The 15,718-nt window shown below is 39.3% G+C and overlaps 1 protein-coding gene across 1 annotated transcript in view; it reads right to left on the bottom strand.

Moving 5' to 3' along the window:
• LOC126195833 (phosphopentomutase) overlaps positions 1–15,718 on the bottom strand; it is a 127,223-nt gene that overhangs the window by 97,531 nt on the left and 13,974 nt on the right. Inside the window, exons 4-5 of the mRNA XM_049934508.1 lie at positions 4,758–4,950; positions 1,305–1,574 (exon numbers count right to left, since the gene is read on the bottom strand). Of these exons, the coding sequence (XP_049790465.1) occupies positions 1,305–1,574; positions 4,758–4,950 (463 nt within the window). The remainder of the gene's footprint in view (positions 1–1,304; positions 1,575–4,757; positions 4,951–15,718) is intronic.

Here is a 15,718-nt window from a genome sequence, read left to right as displayed (position 1 = left end):
ATAAAGGAGACAACTCACTGAAAGGAAGAAGCACTGGGTTGTATGTAAATGAAAGGTACAGCACTTTGATAGCTTTTAGAATGCACTTTCTTTTTCAAGCTTGTAGGGAAAACATGCACGCAAGCATGCGCACATACAAACACAGGCACACGCCTGTCTTCCTGCACTGTGCTCAGTCAAGGAAGTGTATTCCGAAAGCTAGCAAAGCTCTGTACCTTTTGTTTGTGTATGTATCGCAGACGTAGTGCATCTGCCTTTTGGCGAGTTGTCTCCTTTATTCGTAAATAATTCATCATTCTATCTTAATCAAATTATGGAATTCTGGACTGAAGCTCCCAGCAATTCATAAACCATACTGAAAGCACTATCAGAATGTATTGTTCTTTATGGCCAAAGGATTATTATCATCTTAAAATACAACCATTATGGCACATTGGTTTTAAAATGTGTTATCAAATTTATGATGAACATTAATTCCTTCTCCAAAGTTACTAATGTTTACATTAGGGGTCCCATTACCCAACTCACCCATAGAGAGTAATAAACTCTTCTTCATCTGAGCCTCTAGAACTTGTCTTGAGAAAGTGAGCATTATACAAAAAAATATGTGATTTATAGTAGCTCTGACGTCTTATCAGCAACTGAAAATATTGTACACGCATTCTGCAGATTGTAAGGGTAGTCATGAAACCACCATATCATTCACATTTTGCTATAAGTGACACAAACTAGATACAGTTTTTCCGTCACTTGGTATGAGGTTGGGGATTGACTACCAAGCTCTCGTGCAGCTGAGTGTTTATCAGTAATACAACCATTGTGCACATAGCTATTGAGAAACAGCAGAACATTTTGCATTTTACTTGATAGATACATTATGGCAATCTTTCACCAAGTAAATTGATAAACAATAGAAGCTGAACAATTTACTCAACACTATGTAAATTGATCTATGTAACTGAAGAGAGAACAATCAAACTCTGCTGGCAATTGTAAAAATGTGAATGTGAAAATTAAGGCTAGCTGTCACTGTGGGAATATGCAAATAGGTATCAGGGCACTGGTAACCTAACTGTAGAGTGCCCATAAAGTCAACACACACACACACACACACACACACACACACACACACACACACACACACTATTCAGATGTATCTTATGAATGGACAATCTGATTTGCTCTTTAATCGCATTTTAAATGATAAATTAGGACAAAAGATGCTGTAGGCTCTAAAACATTAAGTAAACACATATGAAGTACATGAAATTAGATGTCAGTGTTTTTGCCCATTAATACATTACCTTAAAATTGGCTGTGTTAAAAGCCTGTAACATATACGGATATCCAACACCATGCAGTGGTGTATACGTAAATTTAACTGATGTGTTAGCATTTAAATTTGCAAACAATATGTCATCTTGAATTCTGCTATAGTATGCATCCCACACTTCTCGTAGAGGGTCTTTCATGAGAGGACTACTTTGTAATATTGATGTGTCCCATGAATTTTCCCAGGGGGCAAGGTTATTTAAAATGTGCTTCTGTATGTTCTTGTCATGAGGAGATATGATCTGAAATAAAACAACATTTTTACTCTTTTCAAGAAGCTAAATTATTGGACAGTTACATTTATAAGCACTCATATACATAAGATACACAATACACTATACCTTTTATGAGCTTTATTGTATATTTAACAAAAATACAACACAGGTCATAAAAGGTACATTGTATCCTAATCATTTTTTGTGCTATCATCACATTCTCTAACACTCTCTTCTGAATAAAGTTACAGAAAGTACTAGACATTAAGAGGTGAGGAAAACAGATATCCCTTCCCTATTTTCCAGGCCTACAATCAATTATGTAGTACGAAATACAATTACAATTTGCAGCACTGCATTTCACTTGAGATACGTGAGCACAACTATAAATAATGGGTGATTTTTGTATTTTTTTTCTATAACTAATGAAACACTACATATATTTGCTAACAAGATCTACCAGAACCTGCAGGATACTTAACAAATCAATTGATGAAAGTTTTCATACAAATTCCTGTTGTAAACAGCTACAAAGGTAAATTCAAAAATATGTATTTGGTAATAATGAAATTATTCCATAGATAATAGGAAGCCATATTTACAAAACAAATAAATTCTTGTATTCAGTGTGAACATTTACACTTCCTGTGATTATCTATGGCCCACCCAACATCAGGGGAGGGAGCAACAAAACGTCCTATAGGTGGACTCACACAACATTAGTGTATCTTGAGGGGAAATCATCTGAAAACTTCTGATGATCAGCTGTCAGTCTAGAGCAAACATGTTAAATATGGCAGCTCACACAGAGTGTACAGTCTGCAATGCTGTGGATAGCTTTCACTTGCCAGTGGCATTGCTCGTATTAAATATACAGAAACAACTGCAGAGTTATGGGCCTCTGGAACTTTTTACACTCCAACACAAAGTATGGCAGCATATGAAACGGACTGCTATCAGCAAGCACGGCCACCATCTCTATTTAATAAGCCTAATATTTTAAGTTCAGATATTTAGTCTAAAGCCTGTACTTTGTGCCGTCTCAATCAATACTGAAATATTAAGAAAGTAGATTGAGACATGCCTCCTTACTCAAGGGGAATAAGTTGGTTGGTTTGTGGGATTAAAGGGACCAGACTGCTACAGTCATCGGTCCCCAAGGGGAATAAGTACCAAAGCATAAATGGATAAGAAGACAGATTCAGAATGGTGCAGTATTCCCTTTGAATTATTTCCAGATTTCACAGAACATTCAAGTGCAGAATAAATATCTACCTGTAATTATTATTTTTAGTTGTTCATTACTAACGATGCTCTGAATTACAGGTCTCTGTTAGAATTGCAGCAGGCATAGCAGTTCATTTCCCCCAGATATTTAACATATTTTTACTCTGAGAACAATTGGAAGTAAACAGTTGACTGAGCCCTACATTTCTCTTACTTAACTTTTATTTAACTGTCTTGATTTCACAGAATTGCAGAATTACTGGTTTTGGCCATGCAATAGCCATTTTCAGTTTATCTTTTTCTCTTGCACTGCAATATGTCATTTCAACTAAAAATAACACGAGTCAAAATTTTTATTAGCTACTGATACTAAATATTATTTCATGAACAAAATGTTCATACTGTAAACAACAAGATGAAATGTCTGGCAAAGAAATAAGCTGCTGGATATGTGAGAGCCTGTCTCTGCCTTCTGAACAAAATGAAAACAACTTACAGCACAACTTTCACTGTGGCAGAACTGAAATGATAAGCTGCACACAAAAAGAGATACCTACATCCATCAGTGAATTAGGTTCAAAATTGTACGCTCAAACAGCTTTAAGTAATAATGAAATGACATTCATTAACGCTAAATTGGAGAGAGATGTAGATCTCCTTCAAGATTTAAAAACAATTTTGACATATTAGCCACATGTTCTATGCACCAATGTATGATCTACAGTGCACCAAATTCAATATAAACAGCAACCACATTTTTCAATGCTATCTCTTTGCATTATATCAACGAATGACGATTACGTGCTGAAGAAAATAGCTGGATCCAAAAAACGGTGATTTCACATTTTGTTAATAACATTCAGCAATATACCCAAAAACTTAACTGCATAAATTGATGTTGCGTTGCTTCTTTTCAATATTTGCCCTCTTTGGCTGTCACATCGCTACCGGCCTTTCTGTAGCTCGCTGTCACAGAGCTTCCTTTCAGAAAAGATTCTGTTAGCATAGCTGCAGCCATTAAGTCCAACAGCAAAAAAGAGATTAGACAGATACATTTTCTAAATAATCAGGTTAAAGAATAGTTCTCTGTAAATTAAGTTTCTATTGGAAATACTTCTCACAATTAAAAGTCTTAGCTGTAGTACTATTTTTGATTTTACAGAAATTTATTCTGGAACTTCTAGCAATTAGATACAACCATCATTTCAAGTGTTACGCAGTGATGCAATACAAAACATTGTTATCTTGCTTGTTTCCTCTCTTTCAGCTGAATTTTGCCTTCCTTTCTGAAATGCATCAATACCCTTTTAAAAAATTCAGTATCATCTACGAGAAACATTCATATGTGTTTAAATCAAGGGTATGTAATCATTACATTATAACATCTTTATTCTCATGATGAGTGAAACAAAAGGAGGGTTAAGTTAGACTCTTAAGACAAAAAGTGATAGCAGTACTTATCCAAGTCTAATATGTAGTGAGGGTTATGGGTGCATAATATCGAAATTGTGTGATGGATATCCTACACTACTGTATGAGCGGTAATGCAAGACGTTATATGAATTATGAGGCACATTAAAATAAATGTACAATAATACATTTCAGCACTTTACTTAAGACTCATTTATATCAAATAAATCACAAAATATTATCTATAAAATAGCTAAATTCTGCCAATCCGTGATTATAACAAAGAGCTCCAGAGGTCAATCTTTGATGAATATTACAGTCTATTTATGGCTGAAGTATGTAACACAAAAGTATCTATCATTAATTATTTATTATTTCAATTTTCACTTGAAACTAATACATTAACTTCTTTTGTAATATCTGTCAATAATAGCATAGTGAAGATGAAAGCACCTTGCTGCAAAAAAATTTTGGGGAAAGTCGATATATATAGCGACAGAGAGAGAGAGAGAGAGAGAGAGAGAGAGAGAGAGAGAGAGAGAGAGTCTTAAAAAGAAAATAATTGTATATTACCTGTGCACCATTGCTCCAATAGACTTTGTATCCATTGTCATCCTTAGGGTTATGTGATGCAGTTACCATGATCCCAGCAGCACATTTGAAATGCAGAATGGCAAATGGAACAAAAGGTGTTGGACATATTTGTGAGAACAAATACACTTGCACATTTCTGCGTATGAGAATGTTAGCAGCCAACTGAGCAAATCTGGAAAAAAAATTATATATAAGGTTTCCTGACACATGGCAGTCATGTTCTACACTTATTATGAAACTCTCATCTCGACCGCAAAGTATTCATTTTCTTTCTCCCTTGTGCATTTTGGCATTTCATCACTGTCAACGTAACAGAACACTAATAATACAAAGAATCATTCTCAACTTACGTTTACTAAGCGCAAGTGCACTTATGCTTAGTTATAGCAAGTTGGATTCAGTACTTTATAACAATGGTGTTCTGTTCCTTTGACAATGGGAAATGGTAAAATGCCAAGCGGCACAGAGAAGATGTAAAATAAGTATTTTGTGATCAACATAAGAATTTCATTACCTGCAAACTCATATACATAGTTGGATGTATATGCTATACACATTTAATATTATATTATATTATAAATTTATGATTCTATAAAAAATCATGAAGCTTCAAGAAAACTTTAAACTTTTACATGATGGCAGAGCAATTTCATAATTTAAACTATATATATCTATAAGTTATCAAAGAAAGTGTGCTATTTGCTAACAGAAATGCAAGTTTTGTATAAACATAGCAAAGTTTCTGTGGAGCAAGGTGAGTTTTGGAACTCTTAAGAATAAGAATAAGGAAACAGTCATGAACTGCATATTGGTATACTGGTTAAAATTGACAGAATGAACTCTAAATTACCCCAACTAACTTATTAAAACAGAGCATCAGAGCAATGTTATGCTTTCTGATACTTAAAGAACTGCACATTAAAAAAAAATACAGTTCAGGGGGAGGAAGTATTTTATGGGGAGGGGGGGGGGGGTTTGGTACCACTCCTTGATAAGCAGTTGTCTAGCAGATAGGCGTATATGGAGGGAGGAAGGAGGGAGGAGGAAAGGATTATGGCAGCTGGGAGGTGGAAAACAATCTGAGGAGTGAGACAGAGAATGACAGAGAGAAGTATCGCAAGGACTGACAGGGCAAAACAAAGCATTTTCAATGTCTGAGGTAAAATGTGTATTAATTATGACACAATTGACAAAACTGTATTATTGTAGTAATAGCAGGCAAAAAACAGACAGATAAGGAAGTTTTGTATTTGCAACTGAGGGGAGCAGTATGCTACAACAGAATGTAGTCAGGAACAATCATAATACAACAATACAGTTTCTTTATTTTTATTTATTTATTAATTGTTCCGTGGGACCAAATTAAGGAGAAGTCTCTATGGTCATGGAGCGAGTCAATACATGAAATTATAACACGATATTAGAAACAGATAAAATGAAATATAAAAAAAACATATTCAGGTGGCAAGTCGTAAGTTTAAATAAAGAAAATCAACAATGTAACACTGGAATTTGCTTAATTTTTTAGCTCTTCCAGGAGCTCCTCAACAGAATAAAAGGAGTGAGCCATGAGGAAACTCTAAGATTTTTGAGTTCTTGTGGTAGCTTATTGAAAATGGATGCAGCAGAGTACTGCACTCCTTTCTGCACAAGAGTCATGGAAGTGCATTCCACATGCAGATTTGATTTCTGCCTAGTATTAACTGAGTGAAAGCTGCTAGCTCTTGGGAATAGGCTAATATTGCTAACAACAAACGACATTAAAGAAAATATATACTGTGAGGGCAATGTCAGAATTCCCAGGCTATCGAATAGGGGTCGACAAGAGGTTCTCGAACGTACACCCCATATAGCTCGAACAGCCCGTTTTTGAGCCAAAAATACCCTTTCGAATCAGAAGAATTACCCCAAAAAATAATACCATACGACATAAGCGTATGAAAATATGCGAAGTAGACTACTTTTCGTGTTGAAGTGTCACTTATTTCAGATACTGTTCTAATGGTAAATAAAGCAGCATTTAGTTTCTGAACAAGATCCTGGACATGGGCTTTCCACAACAGCTTACTATCTATCCGAACGCCTAGGAACTTGAACTGTTCCGTCTCGCTTATAATATGCCCATTCTGTCTGATCAAAATATCGTTTCTTGTTGAATTGTGAGTTAGAAACTGTAAAAACTGAGTCTTACTGTGATTTAGCATCAAATTATTTTCCACAAGCCACGAACTTATTTCATGAACTACATTATTTGTTACTATTTCAATATTACACACAAGATCCCTCACTATCAAGCTGGTGTCATCAACAAGCAGAAATATTTTTGAATCACCTGTAATACTAGAAGGCATATCATTTATATAAATAAGAAACAGCAGTGGCCCCAGCACCGACCCTTGGGGAATGTCCCACTTAACAGTGCCCCATTGGGACTGAGCATCACTACCACTCTCAATATTACGGAGAATTACCTTCTGCTTTCTGTTCTTAAAGTAAGAGGTGAACCAATTGTAAGCACTCCGCTTACTCCATAATGGTCCAACTTCTGCAGTAATATTTTGTGGTCAACACAGTCAAAAGCCTTCGTTAAATCAAAGAAAACACCTAGCGTTCGCAACCTTTTATTTAATCCATCCAGAACCTCACAGAGAAAAGAGAATATAGCATTTTCAGTTGTTAAACCATTTCTAAAACCAAACTGAACATTTGACAGCAAATTATGTGAATTTAAATGCTCGAGTAACCTTGTATATACAACCTTCTCGATAACTTTAGCAAACACTGATGGCATAGAAATAGGTCTAAAACTGTCAACATTATCAATGTCTCCCTTTTTATAAAGTGGCTTCACTACCTAGTACTTTAATCGGTCCGGAAACCGACCACTCCTAAAGGAAAAGTTACAGATATGGCTAAGTACTGGGCTAACATACATAGAACAATACTTCAGTATTCTGCTAGATACCCCGTCATATCCATGAGAGTTCTTGGTCTTTAGTGATTTAATTATTAACTCAATCTCCCTCTTGTCAGTATCATGGAGGAGCATTTCAGGTAACAGTCTCGGAACACTTTTTTCTACGAGCGCTATATGATTCTCTGTTGGGACTAGGTTTCTATTTAGTTCACCTGCTATATTCAGAAAGTGATTATTAAATACTGTACATATATGCGACTTATCAGTAACACGGACATTCCCACTATGCACTGTTTCTATATCCTCAACCTGTCTCTGCAGACCAGCCACTTCCTTTACGACTGACCATACGGTTTTAATTTTATCCTGAGACTTAGCTATTCTATCTGCATACCACATACTTTTTGCCTTCCTAATAACATTTTTAAGCACCTTACAATACTGTTTGTAATGGGCTGCTGCATTTAGATTTTGACTGTTTCTAACGTTTTGATATAATTGCCACTTTGTTCTACAAGATATTCTTATCCCTCTAGTCAGCCACCCAGGCTGCTTGTTTGTGCTAGTACCCTGTTTTGAACGTTCTAACGGAAAGCAACTTTCAAAGGGCATGAGAAAAGTCTTGAGAAAAGCATTATATTTATCGTCTACTGTATCAGCGCTATAAACATCTTGCCACTCTTGCTCCTTGATAAGGTTTACAATGGTCTCTACAGCAACTGGATCAGCTTTCCTAAACATCTGATGACTATATTTAACATGTGTTGCAGCACAAAAATCTTTTACAGTTAAAATTTGTGCATCATGATCTGAAAGGCCATTCACCTTTTTGCTTTCTTGGGAAGTGAGTCCACATTACTTGGTTCAACTGAAAGACAACACTGATGTTCTACTGGAATGTTTTTGACTGGAAGTCTTCACTGATGAAATCCAGCGAGACAGTGAGCTTGTGGACGGCTGAAGACATGGTCCAGCGAGGTGTGGGCTGAAGGACGGATGAGACAAGATCCAGTGAGATGTAAACTCAAGGACAGTTGAGATACAATCCAGCGAAGTGTGAGCTTGAGGATGTTTTAGCCAAGGTTCAGTGAAACATAGCTCAAGGATCACTTAGACGAGGTCCAGAGAAGCAGCAACTCAATGAAAGTTGAGATGGGCTCTAGAGAAGGACCAGCAGCAACTCAAGGATTGTTGAGATGAGGTTTAGGGAAGTAGCAACTTGAGGATGGCTGAGGTGAAGTCTGATGAGGGAAGAGATTAAGAATGAACTTCAATTGGTCAGTCGTTGAGTACAGCTGGCATAAGCCCGGAGCACGAGCGAGAGCTGAGAATGAATCCCGACTGACCCATAGTGCTCAGAGCCATGAATCCCGACTGATGGGTTGCTAAGCCTAAGATAGGACTGCGCAGTGGCTGTAGGTGCCCTGAATACCCACCCAGCAGAAGAACTCTGGCTCGGCATTCAGCAGACGCAGTTTCATAGAAGAAAAGTGATGCCCACAGTTGCAGTGCTGTTACTGCAATACATGGACTGCTACTGGTGAGGCTGGGGGCATATGGTATTGTGGCAGCTGCTGGAGGTTCAGTTGAAAACAACTTGGCATGTTTGTGCTGATGATGGGCTGTTTCCATAGATCTCCTGAGGGCAATGTAATTAGTAGATTTGAACCGCAGCAGCCTGTGGTACACACCTGTATTGATGGTAACACATCGCATTTGTGGTTCGCTTATGGATGAGGTGGCAGCAGAGCCATTTCGAACACACAGAGTGAGGTGGCGCAGTGGTTAGCATACTGGACTCACATTCGGGAGGACGTGGTTCAATCCCGCATCCTGCCATCCCGAATTAGGTTTCCCACGATTTCCCTAAATTGCTTCAGGCAAATGCTGGGATGGTTCCTTTGACAGGGCATGGCCAACTTCCTTCCCCATCCTTCCCTAATCCGATGAGACCGATAACCTCACCATTTGGTCTCTTCCCCCAAATCATCCCAAACCGCCTAACACAGTGTGGCATCCGCATGGAAGAGGCAAACCCAGGGTTGGATGCTCCTGATAGTGTAGGTTGGAATCCATGGAGTGGTGGCCGAAGGTAGTTGGCACAGAGGCGGATGTGAGAGACAGCTCGAGGACAGATGAGGCAGGGTCCAGCAATGCGGCAACTTAAGGATGGATGAGGCAAGGTCCAGCAAGGCAGTAGCTCAAGGAAAGATGAGCCAAGGTAGAGTGAGGCAGCTTGAGGATAGTTGAGGCAAAATCCAGTGAGGCAGTGGCTCGAGAACGATTGAGGTAAAATCCAGTGAGGCAGCAGTACAAGGACGAATGAGGCAAAAACCAGCAAGGCAACAGCTCAAGAATGGTTGACACAAGGTCCAGCGAGACGAGGGCTCAGGCATAAACTCTGACTGATAAGCTACCTAGCATGGCGAACATAAGCTCAGAACATGAGTGAGAGTTGAGTGTGAACTCCAACTGATGGGTTGCTAAGTGTGGCCAAATTAAGACCAGAGTGTGCAGTGGCTGTAGAATGGCCAGGCAGCATCCTAAATAAATGCATGGCATAAGAATATTGGTGTGGTGTCCAGCAGGCACTTGATCTTGCAGAAGAGAGATGGTGCCCACAATTGCAGCACTACTGCTCTGATACACACACCACTACTTGTGAGGCTGGTGTCACACGGTATTGTGGTGGGTGCTGGAGGTTCAATTGAAAACAATTTGAGGTGTTTGTGCTGATGCCAAACTGTTTCTATTAAACTCCTGAGGAAGGTATAACTAGCAGACCTGAACTGCCGCATTCTGTGGCATACATCTGTATGGTTGGTAGCGTTAACCTGGGAGTACAACAGGATGTTTTTACTAGTACTAGTAAAAGGTTTTGTGCTTGAAAGTTGCACAATTCTCTAGCAAATGTTTTGTGGGCCAACCATCAGCTGTCTGCAAGTGTGTGGTTGCATTACCTCATTTCTTGGTGTCATCATTAACCAAAAATAATTACTACTGTAAATTTTTCACAAACCAAACAGGATGTTAAACCCTTTTCTTCCTTCATATCTCAAAATGGAGGAGAATCGTCATTCATCATTACCAAATAACTGATTAGCTGTGGCACAACGAATTCCTCAAGTAATGTGAGACCCTCTTTCTCAAAGGTAGAAGGGAAAAATGAACTGGACACTGTCTGTTCTCCTGATACTCCTTTGTTGCTGTATAGGATGATTTGTATGTAAATCTGCCACAGTATATCACATATCAACTCCATCTTATGTACCCTAAGAAGAATAGAAAGGCTGTTTTTCTATGCCAGCAGAAATATTCTTAAGAAATCAAAGCATATGATCACATGCAATCCATAACCAGTCTTACCAGTTTCCACGCCTTATCAATACTACAGACTACCTCATTAAAATGCAAACCATGATAAAATAATCATGATCACAAAATGAAAATTAGAAGCAGTGAATTTTTCCTGTATTTATAAGTTGGTATAAACTTTGAAATTATTTTGTTTGACTGAAACACCGTTAAATGCATATTCTATAACAGCAAATTGTATCAAAAATTTCACAAAACCATACCCCAAGCTTTTATAATCTAACTGAAATTCTAAAATGTGGGAGTACAACAATACACATCAAGCCATCAGCTATGGGCATTATAACTTAACAATGGGAAGCACCCCGGCAGACCTCACATATTTTCTTCTAGCATGTGGCAATTAAGTGCACTTTTTTATCCAATGAGATGATAGGGAACCTCATAACACTTTAAAATTATAGTAGACATCATCTCAAGTGTATGGAGATGTGTACAACAACACTTATTTAGTTCGAAGCATCTGTGTCAAGGATGGTTTCCTATTGAACTTACCATACAGAAATGTATTAATGTGTATAAGATACATAGGGATACTCCCAATCCAATAATGGTTCTTGGCAGATGGGACCTAGTCTTGCCAAGGTCTTGGGAAGAGACTGGATACTAGGTAGGATCCCTGAGCTATGCAACTATCTGCAAACTAGCAGCACACACAGCCCCAGCAGTAACCAATGTGGATATTGTTGTCTGCGTCTGGCAAGGGAAGAATAAAGAATCCAAAACTTGGAAAAAGAAGTGTTCTGGGACGACATGACATGACTGGTTAGAGGTGTGATCAGTCTGCGAAAACTGTGATTGTAGTAACCGAGCAATAAGCATTCCAGAACTAATTGCACAATACCCACTAGTCAGCTGCTCTGCATGTTGAGTAGCTACTGCAAGTGACTGGAGTTGCCTGTCACATTAAGCAAACTCTGAAATATTAATAATGGAAGTTTGAAAGTTTGGTGTCCCAGCTTTCTACATGTTATGTCGAGGAAAAGATTATAATTTAATAGAAGCAATCCATTTTTTGGCACCTTAATTTCCAACTGTAAATGATGGTTAGTTGATTTAGGGTTTAAAAAGGAATAATAAAAACAGATTCATTCACACATTAGGAATGATTATCATGAATAATATGTTGCCACACTACTAACAGCTACAGCAAAGATAGTCTTACTTGACAGGCTGTGTTCAATGTGGCTTTCTGATTCCTTAACCAATGAAAGGGTAACATTCTACAAGTGGGGTATGGAATGTCAGAAGCTTCAACATGGTAGGAAAGCTATAAAATATGAAAAGAGAAATGAAAAGGTTCATTCTACATACAGTGAGTATTAGTGAAATGATATGGAAAGAAGTCAAGGATTTCTGGTCAGATGAGTATAGAGTAATATCAACAGCAGCAGAAAATGATGTAACTGGAGTTGGATTTGTTATGAATAGAGAAGTAGGGCAGAGAGGGAATTACTGTGAACAGTTCAGTGATAGGGTTGTTCTCATGGGGATCAACAGCAAACCAATACCAAGAATGATAGTTCATGTATACATGCCAAAGTCATAAGCTGAAGATGAAGAGATAGAGAAAGTATATGAGGATATTGAAAGATCATTTCAGTATGTAAAGGGAGATGAATCTAAGTCCATATTTTAAGGACTATAAGATGCACTTTTTTCTTCAATAAATTGCCTCCAAAATTCAGGTGTCTTATACTTTAAATTAATATAAAAAAGTACCATGTTTGATTTAAAATTACCATCAGTCTTAAAAATGGCCATATATTCAATGCTGCAGCAAACTTCTCTCTGTCTGGCAACACTGGATTCAACTGGCAGAAGCAGCGCACCAATGCGATGAACACAGGTTGTGGGGTTCACAAGCTTATTAACATTGCCTCCCACCCATCATGCCATCACAGACCCAGAACACTGCCTAGCCTATGATGCATCACTGCAGTCTACGGTGCCAGTGAACTTGAATTGAAAGTGATTTGTGTAATCAGCAACAGTACAATATTTTTGTTAGTTACTAGTTTCATAATGGGGGAAAAAAAAAGGTATCCGTATGATGTGGGCCATAAATTGAAAGTAATAGCATATGCAGAAGACCATGGAACCAGAGCAGCTGAGCGGCATTTCAGCCCTCCACCAACAGAATAACCATTTGTGATTGGCGGGCTAGTAAAGAAGAACTGAAAAAACATGAGGAAGACTAAATGTGCAAACAGACGACTGAAAGCAAAATGGCTAAAACTAGAAGGTGACACATTAAAATGGATTCAAGGACACCACAAAATGGCAATGGATTTAATACAAAAATGATTCAAATACATGCTCATATGATAGCACTACAGTGGAACTTAACAGACTTTAAGGGTGGAGTTAGTTGGTGCTACAGGTTTATGGAGTATCATGGACTTAGCATGTAAACCAAAACCAAAATATCTCAGAAAAAGCCACAGGAGTACGAAGAGAAAATGTTATCTTTCCACCACTTTATTATTCAACATCGAAAGAAAACCAGTGCGGAACTAAGCCAAATAGCGAATACAGACGAAACTTCTCTGACCTTTGATGTGCAGATCAACACAACTGCTGCCACGAAAGGTGCTAAAACTGGAACTATAAAAACAAGTGGACATGAACAAATGCACTACACTGTTCCCCTTTCATGCCACGTTAATGGTACTAAAATTAATTCAATGATCATTTTCATGAACAAAACAACGGTAACACCTTCTGAAACACTGCCTGGTGTTATTGTTCACTTACAAAACATGGGCTGGATGAACGAGTCTGGCATGAAATAGTGGATTAACAGAGTGTGGGAGAAAAGGAATGGTGCAGCAGCACAAGTGCATGATGGGTGGAGGTAAGGAGAAGGCTGGGGTGGGGAAGGGGAGAGATGGAAGGGTAGGGGTGGCGGACAGTGTAGTGCTGCTGGGGAGTGCGCAGGGATGAGGTGGAGAGAGGGTAGGCCAGCTATGTGCTGTGGGACATTAGACAGCGGAAAAGGGAGAGGTGGGGAAGGGGAGGGAGAGAAGTAAAAAGATTGGGTGTGATGTTGGAATGAGGGCTGTATTGTGCTGGAATGGGAACAGGGAGGCTGGATGGGTGAGGACGACAACTAACGAAGCTTGAGGCCAGGAGAGTTATGGCAACATAGGATATATCCCACCTGTGCAATTCAGAACAGTGGAGTTGGTGGGAAGGATCCACGTGGCACACGCTGTTAAGCAGTCATTGAAGTGAAGGATGTAATGTTTGGCAGCATGCTCAGCAGCCAGGTGGTTCACTTGTTTTTTGGCGACAGTTTGTCGATGGCCATTCGTGCGGACAGACATCTTGTTGATTGTCATGCCCACATAGAATGCAGCACAGTGATTGCAGCTTAGCTTGTAGATCACATGACTGGTTTCACAGGTAGCCCTGCCTTTGATGGGATAGGTGACTGGAATGGAGTAGGTGGTGATGGGAGGATGTATGGGACAGGTCTTGCATCTAGGTCTATTACAGTGGTAAGAGCCATGAGGTAATGGGGTTCGGAGTAAGGGTTGTGTACAGATGGACGACTATATTGTGTAGTTGTAAGCGTAGGCTTCCGCGGCCGTTGTCTTCTTCAATAAAATTCTTCAGGGTATCAGACCGCATCGTCATAATTTAAAATGCGCCAACGTTTCGGCCAGCGTTGCAGCTAGCCTTCATCAGGGCCTTACGTTAACTGCTAAATGAACACACTTGGTTCCTTAAATAGCTGCACGAGAAAACCGTGTCGTTACTTGATTGGCTGTAAAAGGAGGAGGAGGAGGGCCATAGTAAACAGTATAAATTCGCCGACCTACTACCTAGCGAAAGAACTGGCACCTAGGCTCCGACACCTAGTGCACCAAACCGAGTCCTACGTTAAGGATTCCACTCACTTCGTGTCTCTCCTAAAGGAAATGCGTGTTATGGACCAAGATCTGATGGTTAGTTTCGACGTCAAATCCCTATTCACGAATGTCCCAGTGTCAGATACTGTGAACATCCTAGAAGAACGCGTGGCACCTGATATATGTGAGCTTGTGCGCCACTGTCTGACGACCACCTATTTCAAGTGGAGAGGTCAATTTTATGAACAAACTGACGGTGTAGCTATGGGCTCACCCCTATCGCAGCAGAAATTTTCATGGAGGCATTTGAGGAAACAGCCCTCCAGTCCGCACCATTACGTCCAAATTGTTGGCTTCGCTATGTCGATGATACTTTCGTCATCTGGCCCCACGGAGAAGAGGAGTTACAGAACTTCCACAAGCACCTTAACCAACAGCATAGGAAAATTCAGTTTACAATGGAAACAGAGAAGAATGGGGTGCTGCCTTTTCTCGATGTGGAAGTTTATCGAAAACCTGATGGTAAACTTGGCCACAAAGTGTACAGGAAACCAACCAATACGGACAGGTACCTTCACGCCTCCTCCCACCATCACCCCGCGCAGAAGAAGTCCGCCCTGCACACGCTAACGAAGAGAGCGTACAGGATAAGCGACGAAGAACATCTGAAGACAGAACTTGAACGCCTCAGGTCCATCTTCGGAACTAATGGCTATGGGAAGCAGATGATAGACAGCACCATGTCGACAAGGGAGAAGACTAATAGGGAAGAGGAGAAGGAGGCACAGAGC

The sequence above is a fragment of the Schistocerca nitens genome, chromosome 7 (genome assembly GCF_023898315.1).
Source record: "Schistocerca nitens isolate TAMUIC-IGC-003100 chromosome 7, iqSchNite1.1, whole genome shotgun sequence".
In the NCBI taxonomy this organism is placed as follows: Eukaryota; Metazoa; Arthropoda; class Insecta; order Orthoptera; family Acrididae; genus Schistocerca; species Schistocerca nitens.
Note: the sequence above shows the minus strand (reverse complement) of the source record. Positions and strands in the feature narration are given on the sequence as shown.